The following is a 26,668-nucleotide window of genomic DNA, read 5'->3' as shown; positions in this document are numbered from 1 at the left end:
GAAAGTTACTAATTTACAAGTAATTTATTGAGTTGCTGGGTGCTCTACATCACAATGTTTCCATACCATTCATTTTAAATAGAGCTACAGAATTATTGAACTTACTAGCAAACTGGATGTACAGTACTTGAAATATGCTGTCTCCATATCAAAACATATAACAAAATCAAGTTTTCCTTCCAAACTGAGAATATAGTATCAATTATTAAGTTTCAGTTTAGTTTCAGAAGATAAACTTATTATGTATTGAATATTTAAATACATGCAGACAAGTATTCCTTGTAAATTATCTAATTTCAGACTCTGCCAGTCAGCCAAAAAATTTAATTTGAAAAGCTGAGAAATTCTCACAGTTGAGTTGCATGTTACTAGAAATATTCAGGGAGGCAAGCTATGAAAATCCTTTTATTTGCCATATCTGGTCTTCAAAAGATGGTTTGTTTGGCACACTATTGCCTGTTCTCACTACTGGATTGGCTGTCTCAAGATATTTGGTTCTTCTTTTAACATACCAGCACTGAGAGTCAAGTTTCTGTGAGACTCTTGACAAAAGAAAATAAGTGTTTCTAGCTTATATATTTGTGGGTGAAATTTAAAAAATATAGTTCATCTCCACCTTAGCATTAAGAAAGTAACCAAAATAAGGACGTTTATTTGATAAGCATATTATTTAAAAATTAATGTATAGATTTTCAGAGGTATGACAAGTTTTGTATGGGACAGGTATTCCTGGCTGCCAGAAGGAACAGAAAAATTGGGCATCAAACATTCTGGCTTCCCTTTGGAAGAAGAGAAATTTATGACGGAGCAAACACACAATACATTCTCACAGCATCAATGAGAAGACCAATAGCTTACATGCAGAGCTAAGTACTCAGAGTGAGATGAAGTGTTTTTTCATTAAGATTAACGGGTGCCCCACATTCCTGCATAAAGCATGTTTTCCTATTCCCATTCTTATTGTTCCCTACAGAAATAAAGTGTATTTTTATAATCCATTGAATCTGGATTTTTAGTTGCTATTCCTTTAGTTGCCCCCCAAGTCATTCCCAAAGGATATTGCTTATATAAAAGAGGTCACTCTCATACAATTACCACCTCCACCAACATCATATATACACAATAAGACAATTTAAAAAACAGCACTACTGCCCTGACTTCAGCTGTCTATCCCATACAGAAGACCATGATGATCTCCTTTTGCCATACCTGAGAAATATGGCTGAGTTGCAAAATATCAAACATTTCAGATCTTCAAATATATGACAGTGCCATGATATAATATATATATATATTATAATATATATGACAGTGTCAAAGTATCTTCTTATGTCTACAAACAAGGGAAAATCTACATTTGGCCACTCCATTGCAGAACAAGTTATATTTCCCCATTAAGGAACAGACACATTGCAACATGCAACACTAAGTGACAAAGCACAACTCCAAAAACATAAAACCACTTCCAATGTAATTCTTGCCTATTTCTAAATTGTAAGAGCCCTCTGAGGATCACATAAGTCCTTGAAAAATTATCGCAGCATAAAAGCTACATCATAAGGAGCACTTACCCTTGAAGTGCTTTTTCTCCAAACCAATCTCCTTTCCCTAAAGTACGGAGAAAGACTGGATCTTCACTGGGGGAGTCTTCACGAGTAACATTCACCTGTTGAAAAGCCAAAACCCCCAGCATTTAGAAAACCTTTAATTAATGAATACGGCCCATTTGTTCAGAAAGGGATTAGTCATCTCCCAGATCTCTCAAGAAGGGTTCCAGTTCATATTCAAACCATATAAGTCACCAGTACTGAACTTTTCCCTCAGCTATCAGCAACCAGTTACTATTTCTCCATAAACTAATCTCAAGCCATCCAAGAAAAGGAATTATTCATTATATACAAATGAGTTATTTCCCACCAACAAGCCTACTACTCTTGGAAAAATACAATACTTGTGTTTTTCGAAGGCTCTAAACATGGAGTTGGCTGCACAAGCACAGTCATTGCCCATATGGAGTCAACAGCTCAAATGGGTTCCAAATATTTCATGTGTATAAGACAGACACATGGCATAGGCTTCTGTTAGCTTTGTTCCACATGATTTCTTGCATTGCTAAGTTCACGTAAGGGAGAGCAAAAAAAGAAAATCTACCTTTAGTCATAATTTAAATGAAACAGTTTGGATCATTATAGGCTGAAGGATGGCTCCTTTCATTTTCATCATGTCCTGAATTCGTTGAGGAGGTAATTCTAGCCAGAGCAAAAATAAGGTATTTTCATCCCAGTATAAAGAAAAAATAAAACCAAGATGGTATTTTGATTTTTGCAGTAAAAGAGAAAAGCAATTACTGCTGATGGAATGGAGAGTTTTACATGGAATGTAAAACAATAGGAGGTGTAACCTAGTGTAAGCCCAAGTTTAAGATGGAAACACTGCAACAACAGGTAGATGACTACACATCTCCGAGTGATGATGTCCCATCTCTGGGATTCTTTTTATTTTCTGAAAAGATTTCAGAAGAAAAATAGTAATTGATCATCTGAACACACTTCTACTTTGTATTATCTTTGTAAGTGGCTCTGGTTCCCCAAGCCAGTATGGAATACAAATCCCAACAGCTGCATGACAAAACCCTGGAACACATTGCTGGGGGCTGAGGACAGCATGACATAGTCTGCTCATTATCAAGATCTTACGAAAGGTGAGTACTATTGATGTAATGGCCCTCTGTGAGAAATATTTTCTGCTTTTCAGCTAGCCCGTATCAGAGGCAACTCATACTTCTTACGGCATGCAAAAGCCGTGAAATACTGCCCCTGCAATCAGAGAATGGTGGGGACCATCTCTCTTAACATTAACCATCTATCAATCTAGTTGTCCAGGCTCCATCCATTGCCAGTGGAAAGCGACAGGAATTTCCAAAGCCAGAGCTGTCCAAAATTTAAGTGTAATGAACAACCCTCTGGAGGGTTTACAAGGGAAAATCCCTTGTCTCTTTGCAGCATTTCAGGCTGTTTGCTATAATCAGAGCTTTTGCACATGCAAATTCACAAAGCCCAAATTTAGGACAACAGACACTTCCTTTCTGATTTAGAGACATTTCAGTTTAATTATACCATTACATTTACAGTTCTGCCCTGCACTTTCTCTGGTTTCTTGCACGGATGGTAAAACAGTGGGTTTGAGTCATTAGTGAGCACTGTGTCTCCAACACACTATGTTAAACATCTGCACTGACTCATCAAGCATCAGATGAGGGTAGGAAAAGTGTAACAGACAAGCCAGGAAGGTTTATAGCTGATGAAAAACAAACCTGGACAAACAAAGGGAACTTTAACACATATTTAAGCTCTTTCTCCATGACCTTCACTGATCCTCAGAAATGAATGCTAAGGGACTACGGGAGTAATTTCAACACAGCTCAGAGCAATGACACATCTGAACAGCCCAGCGCCAGTGAAGAACCTGCATGTTATGGTATTAAATTGGTGCCACACCATTGTTTTTAAGGGGAAAATGGTGCACAATGGCACAGCATGACACATGCAGTGTCTTGGTAAAGGGAGGACACTGAATCGGCACAGAGCAGCAGCAAGTCACGACCAAAAGGGATCAAACTGTTCCCGTCTGATGTGTTAGTCAACAGATTTCTGCTCACAGGTTGTTTTGAACAGGTTTTGATTTCTATTCACCTGGAATTGAGGAAGTACGCTAACAAATAGCACTGAATTGTAAGGCCACGTTCACCATTTTTGCAGCATTAAAAGCACCTTTGCTGCTGCTGCATTCACTGTCCCAATTCTGCAAGGAGCTGTCTGTTGACCACAGGCAGTCTCAGATAAGGGAACGTATATGGGGTAAATTGGTAGCCACATGCTCCCAAACAATTAAGTGACTAAAATCCAACTAAGAGGATCTGGATTGAGTAGCATATGAAATCAGGAGGGAGAAAAAGGGGAAAAGGGATTTGCCACTAAGAGAACTATCAAAGCACAGAGTGAAAGAAAAAAAAAATCTTTTGAAGTATTTCTGAAAAAAGTGCTGAACTCAGAAATTTAAAAATCTCGCTTCTCTTGACTGTCGCTGCAGAAGCTCTGACAAAAGGCAGGATAGAGTTTTTAAAAGTAGCTTTCACTGCTAATACACAATGCTGCTGACTGCAGAAAGTACACGTGAGGTTCTAGGTACATGAGCTGGAAGCAGAATTTCTTCTGTTTTACTAAGCCACCTGGGTGAGGTTTCAGCATGGGGCATGGGACATTATGTGCCCCTGCTTCAGAAACTGCCAAGCAGTAGCATACACTGATACGTTTATTCTGTATCTCATTGCTATTTATTCCATGTTTCACTGCTAAGGCTCTATTTCTGCTAGCCTGGGACATATCCTTAGCATGGGGTAGTTCTGATATCACTGTGTAGCTATGTCCCAACACAGGCATTAAAATTAAACACCCTCCCACTCCATCCTTCATCAGTCACAGATATCTCATCTCTTCTGTAACTCAGTGAGGTTGCAAGAGAAAACTGGGCAGAATTTAATCGTCCTGGTGAAAATTCCTGTCAAGCCACCAAGATCCAGCTGAGGATCTGGGAATTCCTCAACAAGCCCATGTGCATTGTTTTGTTTGAACTCCCTTTTTCTGGCCATCAGCTGCCACAGTAAGATAAAGCTGCAAAAGCCATGGAGATAAAACCAAGGAGCTTCTCAAGAGGGATTACAGAGCTCTGGAGCATTGGTCAAGGACATGAGGGGCAGGTGGTTCTCTCCTCCATCCTGTTGGCTTGAGGAGTGGATGAACCACACAGGTCAACAACTGTTTGTCCAGTGGCTGCCAACAGCAGGGATTTGGTTTCTACAACCATGGGACTCTGATGACTGTGGAGTGCTAGGAAGGTATGGAGCCACAAGACCGAGTGGGTCAAAAGCACCCTCACCAACAGGCTGGTCAACGTGGCAAGTGGGCTTTTAAAACTTGGTGAGGAAGGGAGGTGCATCCTCCCATGAAAATGGTCTGAATAGAAAGGATTTGAAGTGTACATCATGGTTGTCTGTGTTCTGGAAAAAGATGAAATCCTACTTCTCAATGGAGCGAATCAAAAAAGCACAGGGGAATACCATCAAATTCCTACCTCTACTGTCAATGATTGGCTTCATTTCAGAAACCTGTCCATGATTATCTTCTTCATCTGAAAAAGACACCTTTTTCTTCTCATAAAGACTGCCTCCCAGCAATAGAGAGTGGAAGATGATGGTGAAAATCTAGTTTGAGTATCCGAGAGCTGACAGCTCAGGATTCAACCCAGCTGTGTACAACACCCACATTCCTCCTGTGCAGATGCCATGTTTGGTTTTTTTTGCTAACTTTAATTATGCACGGACTACATTATCTGCCTTGGTGCAAATATCAAATCCATGAACCAGGAGGCTTGGGTTGGCTTAATTTCAAGCATATTTAACTATTTGTGTTTACTTTTCACGGATCACATCTGATCTGCAGTGGTAAACCAGCATGTATTCCCTTGAATGTCAATATCCTGCTACAAGGAAAGAAGCCAAATGTTTCTCAAGTGTAATAATATTAGGCCAGCTAAAACAAACTAAAAAAGAAAAAAAAAAAAGTCAAGTGGAACGAAAAAAAAAATGGATCCATAAAATCCCACCAGGATTTTACAGGAAAAGAGGTCAAAAAGCATATTTTCCCCTGTGAGTAGTAAAGCAGAAACTTAGACCATTTTTCTTCCCCTAAGAGAAATCTGAGACTTCTCTGAGTTCCTATTATTTAATTTGGAAAAGCTACAAAGTGATAGTCATGGGAATGAAGTCTGGAAGTCAGCCTTGTAAGAGGGATACTTGGTAAAGACTAGTGTAGCATTGCAGAGTACCCTATAAAAAAATTTGGCTACAAGAATGCTGGGGTAAAGAAGCATGCAGGGACTCAGAGTAGGTGTCTGCAATTAAATAAAAAAGCAAAAATAAAAAGAAAGCTCTGACCCAGCTTAGAAAACTGTGATTTAGTAAGAAGGAAAAAGCAGGGAGATGCATGCAGCATGCAGGAACACTTTGGGATGGCACAGGACTACCTAATGCAGATAACCCATCAAAGAAGAAAGGACCAAGCTCGTTTGGTCATGTACCAAGAGACTTAACTGTCTTCAAGCCCCAAAATGTTCACTGTGAGCACACATGTAAAACAGCATAAGATCTACTTTTTTTTTTTTTTTTCCCCTTCAGGTCACTCGCCACTCTTCCCTACTGATACAATGCCAAGAAGTTTAATTAAATGTCAAGTGTTGCAACATTTGTGCCCTGGGGAGGGGAGAGAGAAAGCACTGGCTGGCACTGAATTTCAAGTGCATATCATCACCATTGCCACCTTCACATTTCCTTAGAAGAGTGTCAACTTACCTTTCCTTTGCTGATTATAAAGAAAGTGTCCCCTCGAGCACCTTGTCGGATAATATACTCTCCGCTTTCATAGTGTGTCTGCAAAAAAAAAAAATAAAATATGACCAAACATAATCAGATAATGTTATTCAGTTGATAATTTGGCAGTTTTGCAAGATAGTGCTTAGGGAAACATAACCCTGGTCCAATTTTATCCAAGTCTGGCACTGTTTGTGATTTAAGAATTGTCCTATGTCAAGGAATATAATAATTAAAAAGAAACCATTTCTGGCTTGCCCATTTTTCTTATTACTGTGCTAGTGCCAGCTTTTGCCCAGATGAATTATCCTCACAGCCTAAATCCACTTATACTAAGTAAACCTGACACAGGCATTTTTGACAGAGAATACAGTACATGAACTGAACTGCAATAATATATTTGTTGTAAATATAGTTCTCTACCTAAACCGCCTGAAAGCCTGGTATTTTTTCAGCACTGCCAGCAAGGGTTTTATTGAATAAATAATTTTTGCTCTCCCCCTGTTACTATAGTAGTTTAATCTGTCTTTTTTGTCTTATTTTATGGAATATTTATTGCTGAATTTCTGTCATATCTTGCCAGAGCTTGCATCTAAACTTAATAGGATAGCTTAATCCCCATCAAAATCAATATGCATTTATACTTCACCAAAAAATAAGCCAATATGTTCTAAATAAAGGCTCCACACAAATATTTAACCCTCCCACCCCCAAACTAGCAGATTCTTCTGAAGTGCTCTGCACCCTGTGAATTCAACAAACATCCGTTCAACAGCAAGCAGAGGTGAGCAAAAGACCAAGCATCCTCCCCAAATCTCCTACTGCTAAAATGAAAGCTGTTGTTTTAGTCAAGCCTCTGAAGAGAATGCAGACGTGGCTGCAGGTGTCAGGTCTTCCATGTCCCAGCACTGATTTGTGACAAAGCCTGCCCCAAAATGCCACACACACTGAGCCCTGGTGCGGATGCTGTTTGGAAGCTACAATGAGCACAGAGCTCCAGAAAAGACCACCGGATCTTTTAATCCTAAAGTATGTATAAACAACAGCAAGCAAGGATTTGGTTAAAGCTTTAGATCTGAGAGCTTTACTCTCAGCTTCTGGCCATGTAACACACCGACATGACAAAGCCCTCTTCCCCAGGCCAGCCTGATGTCTTGGCCTCAATCAGCAGGATGAACTGCACCAGCTGCTTAGCGCCGAGAGCCACAGTCCTGCAGCCGTCTCTGGATCCTCACATGAGTCCTCCCAACCCTCCCATTCAGGCTTCCACAAAGGGAATGGAAGAAGAATAAAGTTAGAGCCTGGAAGGATCCAAAGCTGTCTCTGGCTTTAGCATCTCTTGCCTGCCATATATATATATATATATATATATATATATATATATATGATACATACATATATATATACATATATCATATATATATGATATATATATATATATGTATATATATGTATATATAATTTTTTTCCCCTAGTCTGTAGACTTATTCAAAATAAATACTGCAAGCCCTTCTCCCCACAATTCAGATCATATTCCTCCGGCCCTTTGATCAGTTCCCAGTCAGGCAACGCTTTCCATTCGCTTGACCCTCCCATGCCCTTCCTCTGGTTCATGTCTTCATCTTTACATATTCAAAGCCCATCTCTCTCATGGCTAAATCCAGCATGCTGTTTTTGCTCGAATCATCCAGTCTCCAACAATGCTCTGACTTGCCCTCTGAAATCCTCCTTCTCTAACACAAATCAATTCATCAACGTGCTTTGCCCATTCTAACCAAATTATTTCTGTGCGTTTACACTTGAAAGCACTGTGTGAAGTAAGCAAAGCACATTAGTGCTCACTCATGATACATGCAAACAGGAGTAATTCCAAGCCTCTTGCTTTTAGCCAGACACATTAAAGGTACCAGCATGGTCTCTGGTACATATGGTACCACTACACATCCTCTGAAGAAAGCATTTTGGCAGGTATGCCAAAATATAGGTATACAGGTGTATATAAGGTATACAAATTCATGGCATAGCTGATTCATGTTTTAGGAACACAAACTCCAATTCACATAGAGAAAACCAGTTCAAGAACAGTGGGAGAACAGCAGGAATTCTGACAGCTTGACACTGGTGTGGTGGCACATACAAAGTAATAACATTTAAGTTAAAACCACAAAAAGGAAAGTCAATAAATGAGTCTTCACTAGCCTTAGACTGACCCCATCACTATTTCTGGACCTGCCTCTGCAAGATTAAATGTAATGGCTGAGATCCAGTAAGCTGCTAAAAGCCAGGCTCTACTGAAGGGGATCCTTCTGATGGAGATAACCATCAGTCAACATCTTGAACTCTAGCTCCAATATCCTGTATACAACTGGTTAAAGAGTTTCTAAATTGCTTTTAAAATAGGCAATGAATATTTCTAACCACCTTTGCAATCAGCAGATAGGTAAATAGAAATGCACATAGTGAAACACCCCGTATTTTAGTTTAGAACTCATTTTTTTTGATTGACTTTTCCTCCAGGAGAAGAGACCCTGGACTGAGCCAAGAGCTCTTACCTGAATACTGTATTTTCAAAGGCAATAAACAGCACAGTGATGAAAGCTAACTTAGTGTCTTTTTCAGTGAAACCTAAGTGTCACATAGGTTTTTGAGTATACTTCTAAAGACACAGAAGCTGCTCTATTCTTGTGTTTTTTTTCTTTTCAGCAGAGAAACAGAGCTGAAGGTCCAGCATGTAGATGGAGTGCAGAAAGCCCAAAGAGAAGCAGGCAGGCTGCAGAAACACAGCTTGACAAAGCCAAGACAACCAGGTAGAAAAGCAAATAGTTTCAAGGTCTTGTGTGTAGGGGAATAAAAGGGTTCTAAGTCATTGAGGTCCCAGCTTGGCATCAAAATCTGCACGAGTCGGCACTCGAGAAACAGCAAGGATAAAGCAGAGAAATTACTGTTGGGAACAGTTGCCTACCAGCAAGCCACTAACGTGTACTTTATAAGCTCTGGTGAATGGGGATAAATACTCACTTCAATGAATTATAAATGCTGCAAGACCTGGAACATTCATCATGCTAACCAGGCTGTTGTTTTACAAAATAACATCAGGCCCTTGTGGTATTTCACAACAGGGCAAGAGCTGCTTTATGCCTCTTGAACAGGTAGTAACAACCTGATCAAACCCCTCAATGCAGAAAGCCCTGAAACATGGCTAATCCTGCTGTAAAGCTTCTGCACTGAGGGAATACCATGGTGCCAGGTGAAGGAATGGAGCTGAAGCTAATCCCCACATGGTGTGGAGGTGCCTGCAGCAAACATCGAATGCTGGGACGGACATGGAGATGCCAGCATTGAATTTCTCTCCAGGGGAGACGGATCTGCTCCACTCACATGAAGAAGCCTCCAGCCTGTCTCAGTCTTCATTTTCTATATAATCCAACCTTTCCCAGTCTACACCAGTAAGGGGGGACAATGTTCTCCTCCACAAAGCACGGAGGTCCGTGGGGAGCCTGCTGTGCAGAGTGCCAGCCAAACAAATGGCCCAAGCACTCGTGTCTGCATCAGGAACCAGTTCCGTGCTCTAACAGACAGCTTCTTCCTCACAAAAGAAGTGATAAAACCTTTGGGTCCTGGGGTTTCTGCTTTCTTGGAAGTGCAACACATCCATACTTCAAGATTGAAAGTTTCTGTAAGAAAACAGAAAGCTCAGATTCTTTGTTAATGCTTATAGCTTTGGTTTTGCTTTCTGTCCCATACTTCATGTAATTCCTGTGAACATTTAAATACTCTTGCTCTTCAGTGATGAGAGAGGAGCTATGGACACAGGGCTTCCATGTTTTCAGGGCTCCTGAGTCTATCCCATGAAGCAGAACTCGGAGCTCAAAGCCACTGGATTATATTTACAGAAATGATGTGTGAGGAAAGGAAAAAGTTAAGCTAAAAAAAGAGAAAGCCCTCACTAGCTTTCTCAGGGAACAAAGAACTGGTCCTAAACAAAAACATTTTAATAGGAAACAAACCCGAATTACCCATAAGCGAGAGAAATAGTCATGTACTTACTACATACACTCATTTGTCCACTGAATTTACTTCATGTGTACCTAGGCAGGCCTGGCAGGTGCTGGGCAAAGAGCAAACAGGCTGAGAGAGCCAGCCCAATGAGCGTTTCAAAGGCACTGGAGCATTTCTCGACTGCTCTCAGCCAGCGCTGTGGCAGCAGAGCCCTGCCAGCATTTCAGAGCAGCCCACTTTTGAACCTTTCAGCCTTTATTACCCCTCTTTTTCCTTGGCAGTTCTGCATAATACCAAATTGTTAATTCCTGAATCCTTGCTCAGACAATGGTCAGCTTCTCTTCTCTTGTATAGTATCAAAAGCTTTCAGGATCAGGAACATGATGTCACCTCATCCCTTTTTAAAAACAAAAACCAACAACAACAAAACTGGGAATTCATAAAAAATCTATGATTAATAAAAGAGATATTTTTTAGACCTTAAGAAGCTAAACTGATAGGTTTTTTTCTTGTTTAATTGTTAAAAAACAATTATATAACAATTATAGTTATAAAAATATAACTAACACAGAAAACCTTTGTAACAAGGAGACCTGTGCAATCATCTGTTTGTCTTTGTACTTTTGTTTCCTCACCAAAAACTAACACAAATTTTTCTCCTCTAATAGTTCAAAGGGATCATTGGATTCATCTAAATAATATCCAGAAAGGGAAAGATCTCACCTGCAGGAGCCATAGCCTGTCTGGGCAACCCTTTATCTTCATGCTCTCGTGTCACAGAGTACCAGATCATGCTAGGCAGGCTGGAAAGCAGAGGTTTAAACAGCACTTTTCCTGCATTAGGCACCCTGTTTGTGGCTTCTGAGCCAAATGAAAGAGCAGTTTTAAAAGGATTCTGGGCCAGCCCATGCATCGGTAACTGCAGTTTCACTCTGAGGAGGTTTAACTAGAAGGACACAGCTCAATAAACAGAGTTGGCTCTACTTACACCTATAAGTGGTAGGCTTCAGCTAGCATCTAGGCTGACTGAACATTTAAGGTGGATTACAAGCAATTCAGACAGCGCAGACAGAGCAGCTTACTTGTATTTATCTTGATATTAGGAACAGCAATAATTTTATCATCTGACTCAGGATTGAGTAGTGAACACCAATCTAGTGAACACCAAAGCTCTCCATTACCATCAATGCTACCAGCACTCCCACTACTCCCGGAATTAATATTTACAGCAAAATCCTCAGCACATCTGGGATACTAAATTTACACTACCAGGATGCAACCACACACATCAGATCTCTCAGAAAATTGTTCCTCAAACATACATGAAAGCTACTTGGTGCCTCCAAGTGAGATGCAGATACGGTGAATACCTCCTGTACACTGAACACGTTGAAGTCTAGGTATCAGTCAAAGAGTTGGAGTCAACATCAAGAGTCAACATCAAGAGTTGTTGGAGTCAACATCAACATCAAGAGTTGGATCAACATCAAACAGTCAGAGTTTCACTTCAACTCTTGCAGTAATTCCAAACTGCCATTTCTCCAAATAAAAGAGAGAAGATGTAAATAAATGATATTAAATAAATAAATAAATCCATAAACAAGGCCAGTTTCTATGCAACAACACTACATATCAGAGCCAGACCTTAATCCATGTCACGCAGTACTCTGTGTCTAAATGGCCTTCATGCCCAGTTAGGTTAAAATCAACCTCAACATACAAAGAAGCTTGAACATTTTGTAAGATATCTTTCCCAACCTAAATTAACACAAGTTCTGGAAGCCATCCTTTTCTTTAAAGTCTTCCTCTGCGTGGCCAACCAGCAAAGCAGATCCCCAGTTTGCCTGGTAATCACAGCTTTTATATATATAATTTTTTTTTTACTTTTGTTGTTGTTGTTGTTGTCAGTTTGACTTAAAGCCTAGCAGAAATCCCAGCACCAAGGGGAAAAATATTTAATTAGTGGGATTCATCAGGTGAGACACTGGTCAGCCCCTCCAGTGTCCTCTATGTACGCCACAGAACTTTTACGTGAGCGGAACAGCCTGCAGTCGAGGCAGGCCGTGCTGGGAAAAAGGAAACTTTTTCCCAACCTCATGAAGCCCTCCATCCCTTGCAGAACACCTGCAGCCCAGCTCTGACTGGGGAAACACCCCTGTAATTAAACCTCTCTTGAGAAGCAAATGGATTTTTCTGAGACCAGCCTTGAACACCAACAGAACTAGGAACAGCAAGGTATTAGTCCCATAACTTTTTGTGTTCTCCTAGTGTCACTGAGCTCTGTGTGTGAAACCACAAGTCCTCACTGAGCAAAACCTCAGCTGAAACAAGACCCAAGGGAAAGAAGAGCTTGTCTGAGCAGCTGCAAAAAGCTCTCAGCAATCACCCGATGCCACCCCTCTCAGAAAAGTTATTTGTGCACTTAATTTCCTTTGCTAGCTGCTAAGCAAATGTAGCATCACACACTGCATTTCTTTCTCCTCATCTTTGTCCTTCTTTCTAATATAACATCATGGCTGGAACAAGAGGAGAAAGTCTGAAATCTGAATTTCTGCGCCTTGTCCTTTCCAGAGGGGTTTCTATCACAGTGCTGCATTGTGCATGGGATCGACTCACAGCTCATAAACTCAAAATGCTGCACTAATCGGAGGAAAAAAATCACCTTTCTTACTTCCCAGATCTTTCCACCCTCAGCGCAGAGAAAGCCTGGGCTTTGCAACTTCAGACAGCTGGGGGAAGGCTTTGGTCCACCAGCCTTATTTTGGCATCCACCAGCTTCATTCAAGGCTTCTGTTCCTGACCACCACCAAAACCTACGGAGCTTTTAAAGCCTGCCAAGTGTTGACACAGGCTGTGAGGAGAAACCTTGACACTAGAGACCAACTCGATGGTTAAGCTTCAGAAAACCTCATTTTCCTCCAACTGGATGCCTTTGACTTCTGTGTTTGCACTGAGACCATTTGAAAGAGGTGGAAAATAGATTTAATGTTTGGAGTGCTACGTAACCCACGTCGGCTGTGGCGCAGAGAGGCCAAAATCCTCTGAAAGGTCATGTAAGGGGAACAGAAATACAAAGGTAGCTTTGAGACGAGGAGCTTCACCCTCTGCAGCAAAAGGCTCTGTTAACAAGCCTCAGGTTTGCACCACATAAACCAGTGAGGATAACATGGGCTTGATGACAGTTCTGAATGTACAATCCATCTCCCACAAGGTGTATTTTTTAAATACTTCTAAGTACATTATTTTGCTGGCTGTTCAAAAAATATTCACAGAATCTCAGCAAAACTCCAAACATACGAAGCTTTCAGAATACTTTTGTTTCTGTTCTGGACTTTCTGCTCTATTTTTTTTTTTCCAAGTCTAAAATGACCACAGCAACACTAGCAAAATAAAATTTTTAAAAGTTTATTTGCTAGAAAATGTGGCAAAACCCATTTCAGGGTAATATTGGTGTAATGTACTGAATTCTTTAGGAATCATAAAACTTATTTTTTTCTGCCTTTAGTATGAGTACTCTCACGAAACATCTAAAAATGCTGCTCTCTGAGGGAGCGGAAGGGCAAAATTGTCCTTCTGTAGTCCCCTGCTTGCTGAGCCTGAGAATCCAGGTGCAGCCAGTGGGCCTGGTTTTTGACACTCCCTGCAAACAACAGCTTAGCACAATATTACCTCTAACAAATAGGGAATTGAAATTTGGGAAGGGCATATGACTGATGGGAATCAAGGGTTGTTACTTCATGCCTTTTAATTCAACTTCATTGCAGAGCACAGGGCTGGAAAAGCAGATGAGGGAGGCAAACACCCCAGAGGGTGCTGCTTGCTCATGCCAACTCCTCCTGCCGTCACCTGTCAGGGACAAGGGGCGCAGCCTGACCTGCAGTGGCACATCTCAGCAGTGATTAGGATGTTATTAGCATTCTTCTGCCTTCCCAAATGGTTGTGAACTTAAGCAGGAAACCTGCAGATGAAACTGCGGCAGCCTGGGTTTGCAGTCTCCCGTACTGATTCAGCTGGCTCTAACTGAGCTGCACTACCCTCCATGAAATGTTCCTCTCTCTCAGAAAAGGACTACAAAGTTACTTTTCCTTCTGAAAAAAATCAAACTAGCCTCTTGAATTCAAATCAGAAATCTCTGTGCGCTTGTATGCAAGTTGAAACTGAGTTGTAATAATCACTGGAGACTGTCACCTTGGTAAAAGCCTTGTGGTAGGCTTTTTATTTTTGCTGCACTGATTCGCTGTAGCTTTGTAATGGACTCTGTCAGTGATGACAAAACGTGCTCCTCAGCACATTTTGCACAGCCTGGGCATCTTTACCAGTAGTGGTGTCTCCTGCAGCTTACATTTTGCTTCTGATTCCTGCACCATCAACCCCCTGATCAACACCAGGTGTAGTGCACTGAACAGGACTATTGCTGTGTGGGCATTTGGGTCCAGCATACTGGAATAATACAAATTGCTGCACACGGTTGGTTTGTCTGTCCTCTGCTGCAGTTGCCTCAGCATCCTCCTGAGATAGGAGGTAAGAACCTGGTAACAACTCATTTCATTTCCAGAAAAAGGCAAAAGGCAAATGCTGCAAAATAACGAGCTGCGATCCAAAACATGTAGCAGCTGATATGCCAAGAGAAACCTTTTCCTTAGACTGAGAAATAGGTTGGTGGCTCACCTCCTAATACCAAGATATAAATTCATGATTTGAGAACAACGTACCAATTTCTCCACATGAAAGGAATATAGCATGGAGTACAGCAGCAGTCCAAGAGGCACACTCATCAATTGTTTTGTTAAAGCAAACAAGTACAGCCTATGACAATTCCACTGGGTACAAAACACAATGAATAAAACATCAGTCCTACAACAGTCCTCTGCTGCTCCTGAAACGTAAAGATGTGATACATGTTCCTAATTTGAAGTTCTTTGGTTAAAAGATTGCTTTAATTTCCTGTTTCTTTTGGAGTTTGGCACTACTATTCTGTAAATTTGAATTTCACCATGTTACATGGAGAGCTAGCAAGGAGGGGAGCATGCCACACAGGGATGGAGCTGGGGCTGGTATCCTCCTTTGCTTCCTTTTCTCCAGAATTCCCCCTGCCAGTGTCCCATAGACATGCAAGGAACTGAGCTGGAGCCAGCCTTTCCCATACTACCTGCCAGGCAGTACCCACCAACACTGCTGAGGGCGAGGCAAGGAGAAATAAGGCAATAAAAATGTAAATTGCACGGGCTAGACAGAAACTCAGGCAACTCAACATACTTGGTTTAGAGCAAAAGATAATTTCCAAACTACAATTTTGAACTCCGACCAGAGTGCTGACTTTGTTGGCTGAAACTGCCAGCCCTGAAACACAGGTTGAGTTTTTACCATGAATTCAAAACTTTTTAATTGCCCTGTAAATATGGTTTTACAGTTGTGGTCATTTAGGATCTTGCTAAGCTTCTCACATGAAAGGAAGAAGTCCTTGCTCTTTCTAGGACCCAGGGTGCACAGCTGATCAATTCTGTTTCCATTTACACAACAGGAGTTAGACTTACAACACCAGAACAGCCAGCCTTAACAGCTGTCTTCATGGTAATGAATAACAGATAAAGAGAACCACTTGTAATTTGTGTGCCATACATACTTGAGATTTATTTGGTCTCTCACTGAAAACAAATGTGCCTCATTGAAAAAGTCTCCTAAATGAAGCAATACTGAGGAAATGGGTATGAGGAAGGTTTAAACTTCAGTGGTATCATCTTCTTAGGCTCCCTCTTTCCTGCTCCTTCACATCAGCAGAATCCTCTGGTGAAAGGAGGTTCCTCTGTCCTCTCCCCTGTAACTGTAAGATTTGCTCAACTCTGCGTACTGCAGCCTTCTGCTCTGCCTTGGCTATAAACATTTCTCGGATGAAGGCAAGTCCTGCTGTCACTGTCAGGTTTCTTTCCCAGACTACCATCAAACAAATGGTCTTTAGCAACCCGGAGAGTGTTTAGGGACACTTTTAATGCCTGTCACATTGGCTGAACAGCAGATGCAGTCTTGAGCAGATGAAGATTTGTTGAGCTTCAAAGGTCATGCACAGTTACCTCTAAGGCTAAAGGATGTCACAGAGTATCAGCTATCAGATGGCAAGCTGGGATGATGTGGGCTCTGGGAGTCCATTAGGGTTTGTATCGATGCCCTGAGACAGAGTTTTGATTCCTAAATTCACTGTGCATTTTTAAGGGAAAAAGTGGAGGAAAGAGCATCTCAAAAATGCATTATTTAGTTAAACGAATTATCGCTAAATAAATTTCCTGCCTTAATTTGCTCTAAAAGTAGACACAAAGCATTAGAAACCACATTTTCATTCTTGTTCCATCCACGTTGTCACTGTAATGCAGTCTGACAATCCATGTTGGAGAGCCATCAGGTTTCCTAAGCCTAGGAGGCAACTGCCTCTCGGCTCCTGAGGCAAACATCTGTTTCTGAGTTTCTGACCAGAAAACACATTAAGGCACGAACTGATGTCACCTGCTGGTGCAGGAGCCACCACAGTCCTGACCCTGGAGCCTGACCTTGTCCCTGCTGCCCCCTGAGGTCGCCTCCACAAGTAGGAGCAGACAGTGCACCGAGTCAAGAGATGCCCAAGCTGCTGCCTGCAGCCCAACACCTTTTTATAGAGGACATCTCTAGTAGAAGCCCAGAAATGCTCCTTTCTGGAGGTATAGCATCTACCTGCCTACATACATAGCAAGGACTGATGTGGAAATATAAGACGAGAAAAGAGGAGACGAAGTAGGTGGCAGTGGGCCAAAAAGAGGATTGAAAACTGTGGTGCTCTTGGAGAAAGACCACATGTAAAGAGGCTCAAAGGATGAGAAAGGAAGGACGAGGGATCAGAGAAGGAAGCTCAGCCCTGCCACCACACGGGTATTTGGTACCGCAGGAGGCCTCCAGAAGAGATCAACTGCAGAAGTGCTGCCAGTGGGGGACAGCTTCATTTCCTCAAGTGCAGAGAAACAGGAAAAGAGAAATAAAAGTAGATTAACAGTCAGGACAATCTTCTGAGAAGAAAGAGAAATATCAGAAGGAGGAGAAATGGAGGACAGAGAGGATGCCAAATAGGCTGGAGAGTTCAAAGAGATGCAGATGGGGATGAAGAGGGAAAAAGGTCAAGAAAAATGTCGAAGGAGACAACTCTGGGCAAGGTAGCTCAGGGATTAAGAGAACACACAGGTGGTGCATGTGGGCAAGAGCAGTGTGTGGGGACAGGTGAAGGCAACTGGAAGAGGAGCCTTATAAAAGAGGCTTGCTCCAGAAAACATGAGAGGAGCTGATACAGACAAGATTTATTCCCAGGAGAAATGATGGCGATAACGAAAGACAGCAAACTAGCTGTGTGAAAGTTGGTGGTGATGTTAGGCCACAAATCCACCACTGAACTGCAATAAAAAAAACAATACTTCACCTGTTGGCTGTAACAACCAATTCGCAGATAATGAACGGGAAATGCAGGGAATTAACTGCGTGAGAAGCAATCAGAGAAAGGATACCTAGGCAACAGAGTGGAATTAATCAGTTACTCTGACTAAAAATCAGTGAACAGTTAAATCAAGTCAAATTTAAGTTAAAAATATTATATATCAAGTCAATTGCATGGGTTGATGCCGACTCCAGAGGGAATAAAAAAATTAAGCTGCCCATTGGAAATCGTAAGCTTTAACATGACAAAAAGAGTATGTCAATGCCTATGACAGGTCACACACATTTAATTTTGTTATTCCTCTTTTGTAGAATTCAAATCTCTATTTGAACAACTCATGTCCAATGACAATTTGCATCACAAACCTTTTGCCGCAGCCCAGGCTGCTTCTCAGCGCTGAGATGGCAGCGCCCTCTGCTTCCCTGGTGGCAAGGACTGGAGCTTTGCTCTGCTGTTAAACACCAAAACCCAAAGGTCCCCATCATCCCTATAACAGCATGTTGACCCTGACAGCTTTGTTTTGAGGAAATGCAGCCAGCAACCAACTGCTCTTACAATGCTGTGTCACTGCACCTCAATGTTTCGCCAAAATCGCAAGCAACTTTTTATAAAGATATGGGGGTTTAATTAAATTTAAATGAAATGCAAGAAAAATAGCCCCTCTTCTCCTCCTCCTTTCATGAACAGCTCTGTTTCTGTCCTCTCAAAATATCTATGAGATGAAAGAATGAAAGAATGCCTATGGAACCATAATTTTCCTCCACAAATCTCCAAATCAGTTCCACAACCATTAAAACAGCAATTAATTCCTCGCAAAAATGAAATTGGAAGTAAACTATGCAAGTCAACATGATTCTTTTTTTTTCTTTTCATTTGCAACAATTTTTAATGCTTATTCATAAAAGTTATTTGTATTGTCATGAGGATCAAAACTAATTTTCTAATCTGTCATGAGGAATAAAATAGCATAGCAATTGAATATACTCAGCCACTTTTGAAGTAACCTCCAATGAAGCACATTTTCTTTTTGTAATCTGAAGCAAAGAAGAGAGTCGACTTTCCATATCCAAATGTTCTTCTTTAAATTGTCCTTGGGAACTGAATTTATTGACAGAAAAATCATGAAAAGCATATGATTTTTACTGAAACGGGTAATTTTGCCCATTGAGTTCACCAGTTCTGCCTAGTTTGGCAGATTCTTTAGGGTTTTTGGTATGTGACAATCAGCTTTGACTTAATGTGTGAGCACTACAGCATCAAATTAAATGTTACCTAGTGCAGATTTTGCTCCCTTCTTTACCTCTGTGGATTTTGTCTATTGATAGAAAATATTATCCCCTTACCTAGATTTCTCTCATTAACTGTACAAAGAGAAAACTGAAGTTTTATCAGCTTGCACACATACAAATTTCAGGCTCCACTCCCAATTTGCCAACAACTGCTCTGGATTACACTGAATTTTAGAAGTGAATTACATTGGTGTAAGCAAAATAAAGCACCTAAAATATACTCATTACAGCAATGATGGGTAAACTTTTACTCTGAATGTGCACTGAAATATGAAAAACAGAATGCTCTGTTATTTTATATAGGAAAAAACAACTTTTATCAATGGAAAGAGAACAATATAAATACTTCCAATAGTGACAAGGCTTAGGCTTAGACAAGGAAGGCTTAGATTATTCTAACCAGGTCAATCTGAATTTTGCTACAAAGCTGTTATACAGAAAGTTTTACCAGACCTTTCCACTGCCTATGATTTATTCCAGACATTTGTCCAACTAGTAATGAAACATGAAACTAAAGTCACATTAATAATTCAGAACACGATAAAAACTTTAGATTACCAAAAGATAAAGCATACAAAGAATTAACCCTACACCACCAACATCTTCATCTGGGTCTCATGTACTGACTAGTCATATTCTTATTTGACTGAATACATCTATTGTGTGCTTTAAATCATTTTTTGGAGTGTATCTTACTAATAGTCCTAAAAAGAAAAGCAGAACAGCACTGGGAAATATAATCTAGGTCAGATTTCTGGCACAAAACACAGCACTGCTAGTGGACAACTGACTATTTCCTCACCAGGCAGGGACAGCATGCTGATCCAGAGACTGCTTCACTAGATTTTGAACTCCAAAGCATGACAAATTGTTATCTTTTGTGGCTTCCCCTGCCAGGAATTTGGAAAATTACGACTTGGGACTATCGCAACAGAGCCAGGATTGGCCACCATGATGCTTAATAAACCCCACTCCTCCACAGCCAAGGAAAACCTCCACCCCAGTCCAAGATCACAGCCTAAGACTGAGTGCTAGTAAAACCAGGCTCATTGTTCATGTTTCCCAGTCCCACACAGCAGGCAGGGACAGGAAGAGCAGAGTACAGCTGTTCCACCGACACCCCGATTTAGGACATCAGCATTTTCCTCTGCAGCACTACCATAAATTTTCCCAGCAATGAGCTATTTTTGCACTCATCTTCCCTCTGAATTACCAATACAGTGAGTTATTTTTTATTTTTATTTTTTTTTAATATATTTTTGAGATACTCAGGACTCTTATTTTTCAGCACGAACTGTTAACAGTGATTGGAGGAAAGGTGTCTGAAGGACACAGGTCTCCAGTAAAAGTTCCCTTCATGCATTTTTTCCATGCCCTTCAGATGATGAACCAAAGGCAGACTAAACGGCCATTCTCAAGGAGTCCGCAGCTTAGCAAGGAATTGACTTTCAGCCTTTCCCATTTGTATCTGTGCCTTCCCAATGCACACCTGGCTTTTTACAGGGACTTCCCCCCTTTTGGGGGATGCCCAGACAGGGGGAGAGCTGTGCTGGGATCAGGCGACCACCCGAAACTGCAGCTGTCCATTTGGACCCAACTGTGGGAAATCCAAGTAGAAAAGCTGAAGCAGCCCGTCTGTGTTACTGCCCCCAAGCATACGGAGTCATGGCAGTCGCTAATATTTCATTTCTAATACTAGGCATTTGTTATCAAAGCTGCACGCTACAGCTGAAGAGTCAAATGACTTGAACAAGGGGATCAAAGTGCTCTTTAGTGCATACAGCAGGAGCCTTTGGGGAGATGCTAACCTGACCCAGCGTGCTCTGACCCACCACCTCCCATCTGGTGTGTAATCCTGAGGATGACGAGCGCTTACACTCTGCGAAGGTGGCTTTCCTTACTGTCCTCAGTGTGTTCCTGAGGTCTGAATACAAGTACTCTACTGTAAAAGTAATTTTCAGAAAGACAGCCAACCTCATCTTCCTGCCACACTGGCAAGTCAGGTCCAAGTATTTGTAGGATTTCCTCTTGACAGAAAGCAATGTAGGAACACCCTCACTCACATTTGATGGCACAAGGAAAACCTGTAAATGCCACCCAGTGCTCTTGGTGTACGTCTGTGGAGAGACCAGGCTTTGCCTGTACCTTTCCAAACCCGTCAGCAGCAAGGGAGAAAAAGCAACTGAGGAGAGGGCAGCACAGGACTGAATTAAGCCAGACACAATGCCTTCAGACACATCACCCTTTGGATGTGGCCACACAAGCAATTCAGGCCGCCTAAGGTTTAGGTTGCTTACAATTGTACCAGAGTACCCGAACCCTGACCCTTTTCCACGGTTACGATCAAATGAAATACCGTAAGTGGAAACATCACGCAACCAACAATGAGAGCACATCTCTTATGGGGACCAGCCTGAGGCTTAAATTTCACAATTTCTGGTAGTCTCTTGTGGCAATGCTTTAAGATGACGAGTCTCATTCCTGTTCTACTGTTACAGGATCCAAACTAATATACCCCAAAACTTGTGTGTGACACTGCAGTACAGTCCTGTGTTCCTATTTCCATAATCCCCAAAGATTGCAAATGAAAAGTTAAAACTATCAGCAGTGCTCAACTCCCTGAAAGCTTTAAGGATTAGGAACACATTTTTTGAGTTTCAGACCTTTTCAGGGTCAGTATGAGCCATTCACATCAGCTCATCCTCGGAAACACACAAAACCAAAATCAAACCCCTTTTCATCTAACCAAACAACCCATTACTGAACCAAAAAACTTCTCCTCCAGCAGAAGGACATCCCATTTCCATTGAAAGGCTGCATGGGAGGATGATTTAGCCATTACCGAGCATCTGTTCCAGTGGCTGATAAGCTCACTGTTAAGAGGAAAATCTGTTTTATTGATGTTTGCTTACTTCAACATCCAGGTTATGTACTTGCTAGGAATTTGCTAGAGGAACAGGCCATCCAGTAACAGTTTGGGGTGAGCTGAACAGCTTTTCTAACTCAGGGAAGACTCTGAGTTTGCTGTACCAGGACTGCTGTTGCAAGCAGATGAAGATGCACCCGAGGGTTGCTGTGGTGCCCAAAGGGGTTGCTCAGGGAGTGCTGACCACTACAAGCATTTCAGTTTTCCTCCTGGCTACTCCAGCACTCCTGCCCCCTACACTGGAGAGTGAGAGAGGGCTTTGGTGAGCAAGGGCTGGCGTGCAGAGCTTAGGAGATGGCTTTGGTGGAGAGCAGAGCAAGGATGATTCAATCAGCAGGCAGCCCTGTGGCACCCAGCACTGGCTGTGGCATTGCCTCCCCTTGCAAGCCCCAGCTGGGGGACAGAATCTGACCCCTGCAGAGGTGGGGAGTGCCACTTCGGGCAGCTTTGCTATAAATTCTCCATTAAGAAGGACAGAAACAAGTTTTATTATTTACATTTTAATACATCTCAAATGCTGTTTTGCTGCGTTCTGCACAGTATGGAAATAAGGTCATTTCAATTTTACCACATCAGTAACTCCATTTCTAATGTCTTTCTCCCTTCCTCCAGCAGCGTACTCTTGTGGCTATCTATTAAGATATCCGATGCCTACTATTTCATGGATTAAGGATGAAATGGATTTCTGCTATCATAAAGACACTTTTCAATTACTATTATTACAACTGTGAGATACTGCAAATACCGCACCAATAGCGGGAAATAAGAAGTTAGCTCAAATATAACCCTGAGACCTTAATTGAATATTTGATAACATACAGGCACAAAAATGAATTCTACACAAAAAAGTACCACTTCCCAGGGAAAATAAACTCCCTGAAATAAGAAACACCTGCCAGCTGGGGTGCACTTTGAGAAGCCACTACAGCCTGTGGAAAGGAGGAATGTCCCCATGGTGACATTTGCTCTTTTGCTTAGCACAAAGTGGCGATCCGACGAACAGTTCCGTGGCTGGAGGCTCTGCAGCTGGTCCCAGTTCAACGTTCCAGCGCAGAGCAGGGAGTCATGGTTCAAAGTCCAGCCCAGAACCATGCCTTGGGTGGTCGTAGATGTCTCCATGGCCACGTTTACTCTCCTCTGGATTTTCCTAGTTAATGCCTGGCATGACTTGATCAAAACTACAGCCTGCAAGCCAGCCTTGTTCAAAATGCCAGTAGGTGTCACTGTGGGCAATAGTATAGAAGCCGGAGGGAAATGTTTGAATCAAGGGGAAAACACCCAAGTTAATTAAAGTTTAATATAGTTGCTAATTATATTTTTTCTGCTATTATAGATAAAGTGCATACAATGCACTTTCTACAGATAACAGGAACTTTATTAGAAACAACTCACTTTTTCTGCTTCGTGCCATTTGAGGGTGGAGATTGGAAATCATGTAACATTTGCAAATCAGCATACGGTTGGATTTTGTTTCTTTGGTTCCTGAAAACAAAAATGAAGCAAGTCTAGCAAGCTCCTTGCCACCAAAATGTGCCTACGTGTGTATATATGTATGTAACTAGTGATATGAAGGGTGAAGTAGGGACTTCTGGAAACCGCTATTAGGATAAACTCACAGAAGGTCATTTCACCAGACCAGAAATGGGGACTTGCACTCTCCCTGCAGGCTTCCCATCACAGCAAGCTAAAGCCCCGCAGCCTGCTTCTCCCTGCACCTGCACAAAGACACAGCACTGAGCAAGCACCTCACCAGCATGGAGACTACTACGTACATCTTCAGGTGGCTGAGAACGCTCGGGCTGTTAGAGCAGCTGCTACTAGAATCCGATATGCAGGAGGCAACCAAGACTGCTACAGGTGTTTGTGTGCTTTTTTTTTTTTTTTTTTCTTCATGTTATTCATTAAGATGTATGGTGTAATACATCAAAGCTGAAGGTAATGCTTGTGTAATTCATCAAAGCTCTATATATAGCATTAAGAGAATCAGTGGTGAAAGCATTATTTCATTAAAAGGGGAGAATGTGCTGTATGAAGCTGTACTCTGCCTGTCAAATTGGAGCAAGACGATGCGATACCTTGCTGCTGATCATAACATCACTGTGAACCAGCTCACTTTCAGAAGAGTACTATTCATCAAATGCCTGTTTAGCAACTGGAAAGAAAACACAAAGTGCAGGAGTGTAAGGAAACTGAATGAAGCTGCTAGGCACGAGAAGTGAAGGACAGGCACCAACCCATTGGCCCTGACCCATTTACAGGTAAAAAGCAAAATACAAAATGCCTAGAAAAATGGAGTCCATATGCCTCTGCCTATATGAAACAAAATGCTAAAAATCAACCCTGCTGTTGTAGTTCTGTTTTTTTAAGTGCTCCTTTCCACCAAAAATACAGTTTCTGACTTTTTGGCTGATGCAAAGCACTCACAGTCTAAAGACATTGGCAGGATAGTGTCTGCTCTCCAGTGCATAACCCTATCAGGCTTACAATGACTATGGCAGGTAGCTAGAATTTTCTCCTTTCTTTCAAGGTTACTTCATGACAGATAATATTTATCCATTCTTTCCAATCTCTTCACACAAACAAATCCACTGTGCATTTCGATAGCCAGGCATGCTGCAATGCTTCTTACAAATGGCAGCAACCTAATAGATACAGGAAAATGAAGCACATGGCTGGATCACAGAGGAAACATATACTTGATCTTATGAGTTTCATTGTGACCTCCCTGTTGTCCCACATGCTATGAAAAATTCAAATCCATTGGCATGCCTGAAGTCTGCAAATCTGCTTATGCAAATGATAAGGTTCACTTACATCTGTTTTTCATACCTATGAAATGATGGAAGTCATCTAATATTAACATTGATTCTTTTTCTTTTATGGCTGTGATGGACAGGCTGAAGAATCCATTTACAGATAATACAAAAATATATTCCAGATAGGCCAGAGCCAGTTTTAATCCAACCTGTCAAAGAGCAACCATGTATGCCCATGAAGCTGCATAGTGCTGGTGTGGTGATGCCAAGTGCAGCAGCTTTATAAACAAGCAACTTATCAGGGAATTATCACAAAGAGGATTTAATTTCCGCTCAGTCCATTGTTACCAAAAAAAACCCACACCACCTGAAGTCTGAAGCAGCATTTCACTGATTTATTTTCTGATCTCCAGGAAACTGTTCCATGACACTACCATTGCCGTGTGCCCTGATGGCAACCACATCCCAGCCAAGTGGCTTTTTTCTACCCACTGACCTAGGTGAGATGGATTTATCGATGAGAGAGGGATGCTTAATGCAGGGGGAGAGTGTAAAAAACAGGAAAGGATGACACTTCTCCAGGGGCAGCTGGAAACAATGCTGAAACTCCTTTGAACAAGGAAGGCACACACACACAAAAAAAAAAAAAAAAAAAAAGCAATAAAAACACGTCACTTGAAAATTCAGACTGAAAATGGGAGTCCCCATTTGTTTTCAGGTTCTTGCCATTCCTATGATGCTATTTCACAGCTCTATCATCTCTGTTGACCTCTGCAGGCATTCAAGGAGTAAGACATTTAGAGATTTTTAAGGCTGTGCTTCGGGTGCCTCTGCCAGAGCTGCGCCCTCAGGAGGAGAAGCAGCCCAACCATGGGTTATTGTTTCTACGGAAGGAAAGAAATATGTGAATGGCTCCAATCTGGTGCTGTTTTGGGGAAACCATGTTTCCATTGCCGCTTTCTGCCATTATACCCCACCTCCCAGCCAGACCTCTCCACCTTCTCTCTGGAGACCTCCAGCACTGGCTTTTCTGCCTTCACTGCTGGATGCTGTTCAATAGCCAAGAGAGTTAACATTTGATGCTAATGAGTGATCTATAGCTTCTCTAGGTGGGAGGCACATCCCAGCAGTTCTGCTATTTGCTGTTCTTGATCTGTTTAAATACTCAACTCCCTGCAAAGGCAGTAACACTACTGCAGAAACTGCTCTGCAACAGCCCAGCAAGCCACTGTGCTGTATGAACAGTTGATGAAATCTCTTCTAAAAATCCTGCCCTCCTGAATGTCTTTTAGGATTCTTGCATAGATTTACAGTCGCTTTCCATATGCATGTATCCACACGTGGTGATGGGCCATAGGAGATGCAGTTCTCCAGCCAGGGCACCTCAGAAACTTTAACCTGACTTCAGCGCATTTTACAATTTTCACCAGGGGGAAATAAAAAATAAATAATAACTAAAAATATATATAACAACAACACAAAACAGATCCTGTGTTTGTGGCTTATGAAATAAGCCCAGAGAAAAGTGCAGCAGTACTTCTGACAGCAAATTAAGAAATAATAAATCCCTGCTGTCTGTGGAGCAATCCAGCTCCCCATGGAAAGCCTCCAGAAAAGATTCCTCCCAAGCAGCTGGGATTTTCAGTGTAAACGCAAGCTGCTTCTTGAGAGATTTTAAAATTAATTTCATAAAAAACAGTTTAAAGAGATAGTGTATTTCCTCAATTGTAAAGAAGGTTTGGCAGAAGCCCTCTATGGCTGCAAGGTTTGCATTGCTCACTGACTGTATCCACTGCAAATACTCAGCAGGTTACAGAATCATTAAGG

At 41.6% G+C, this 26,668-nt stretch overlaps 1 protein-coding gene across 5 annotated transcripts in view; it reads right to left on the bottom strand.

Annotated features, from left to right (window-relative positions):
* Window positions 1-26,668, bottom strand: part of PRKG1 (protein kinase cGMP-dependent 1) — a 467,251-nt gene that overhangs the window by 126,531 nt on the left and 314,052 nt on the right. For all 5 annotated transcript variants that reach the window (XM_082764357.1, XM_082764356.1, XM_082764358.1 and 2 more), the window contains 2 exons: window positions 6,407-6,484; window positions 1,572-1,666 (listed from right to left, as the gene is read on the bottom strand). In XM_082764357.1, coding sequence (XP_082620483.1) covers window positions 1,572-1,666; window positions 6,407-6,484 — 173 coding nt within the window. The remainder of the gene's footprint in view (window positions 1-1,571; window positions 1,667-6,406; window positions 6,485-26,668) is intronic.

This window comes from Aythya marila, assembly GCF_965140915.1.
Source record: "Aythya marila genome assembly, chromosome: 7".
Lineage (NCBI taxonomy): Eukaryota > Metazoa > Chordata > Aves > Anseriformes > Anatidae > Aythya > Aythya marila.
Note: the sequence above shows the minus strand (reverse complement) of the source record. Positions and strands in the feature narration are given on the sequence as shown.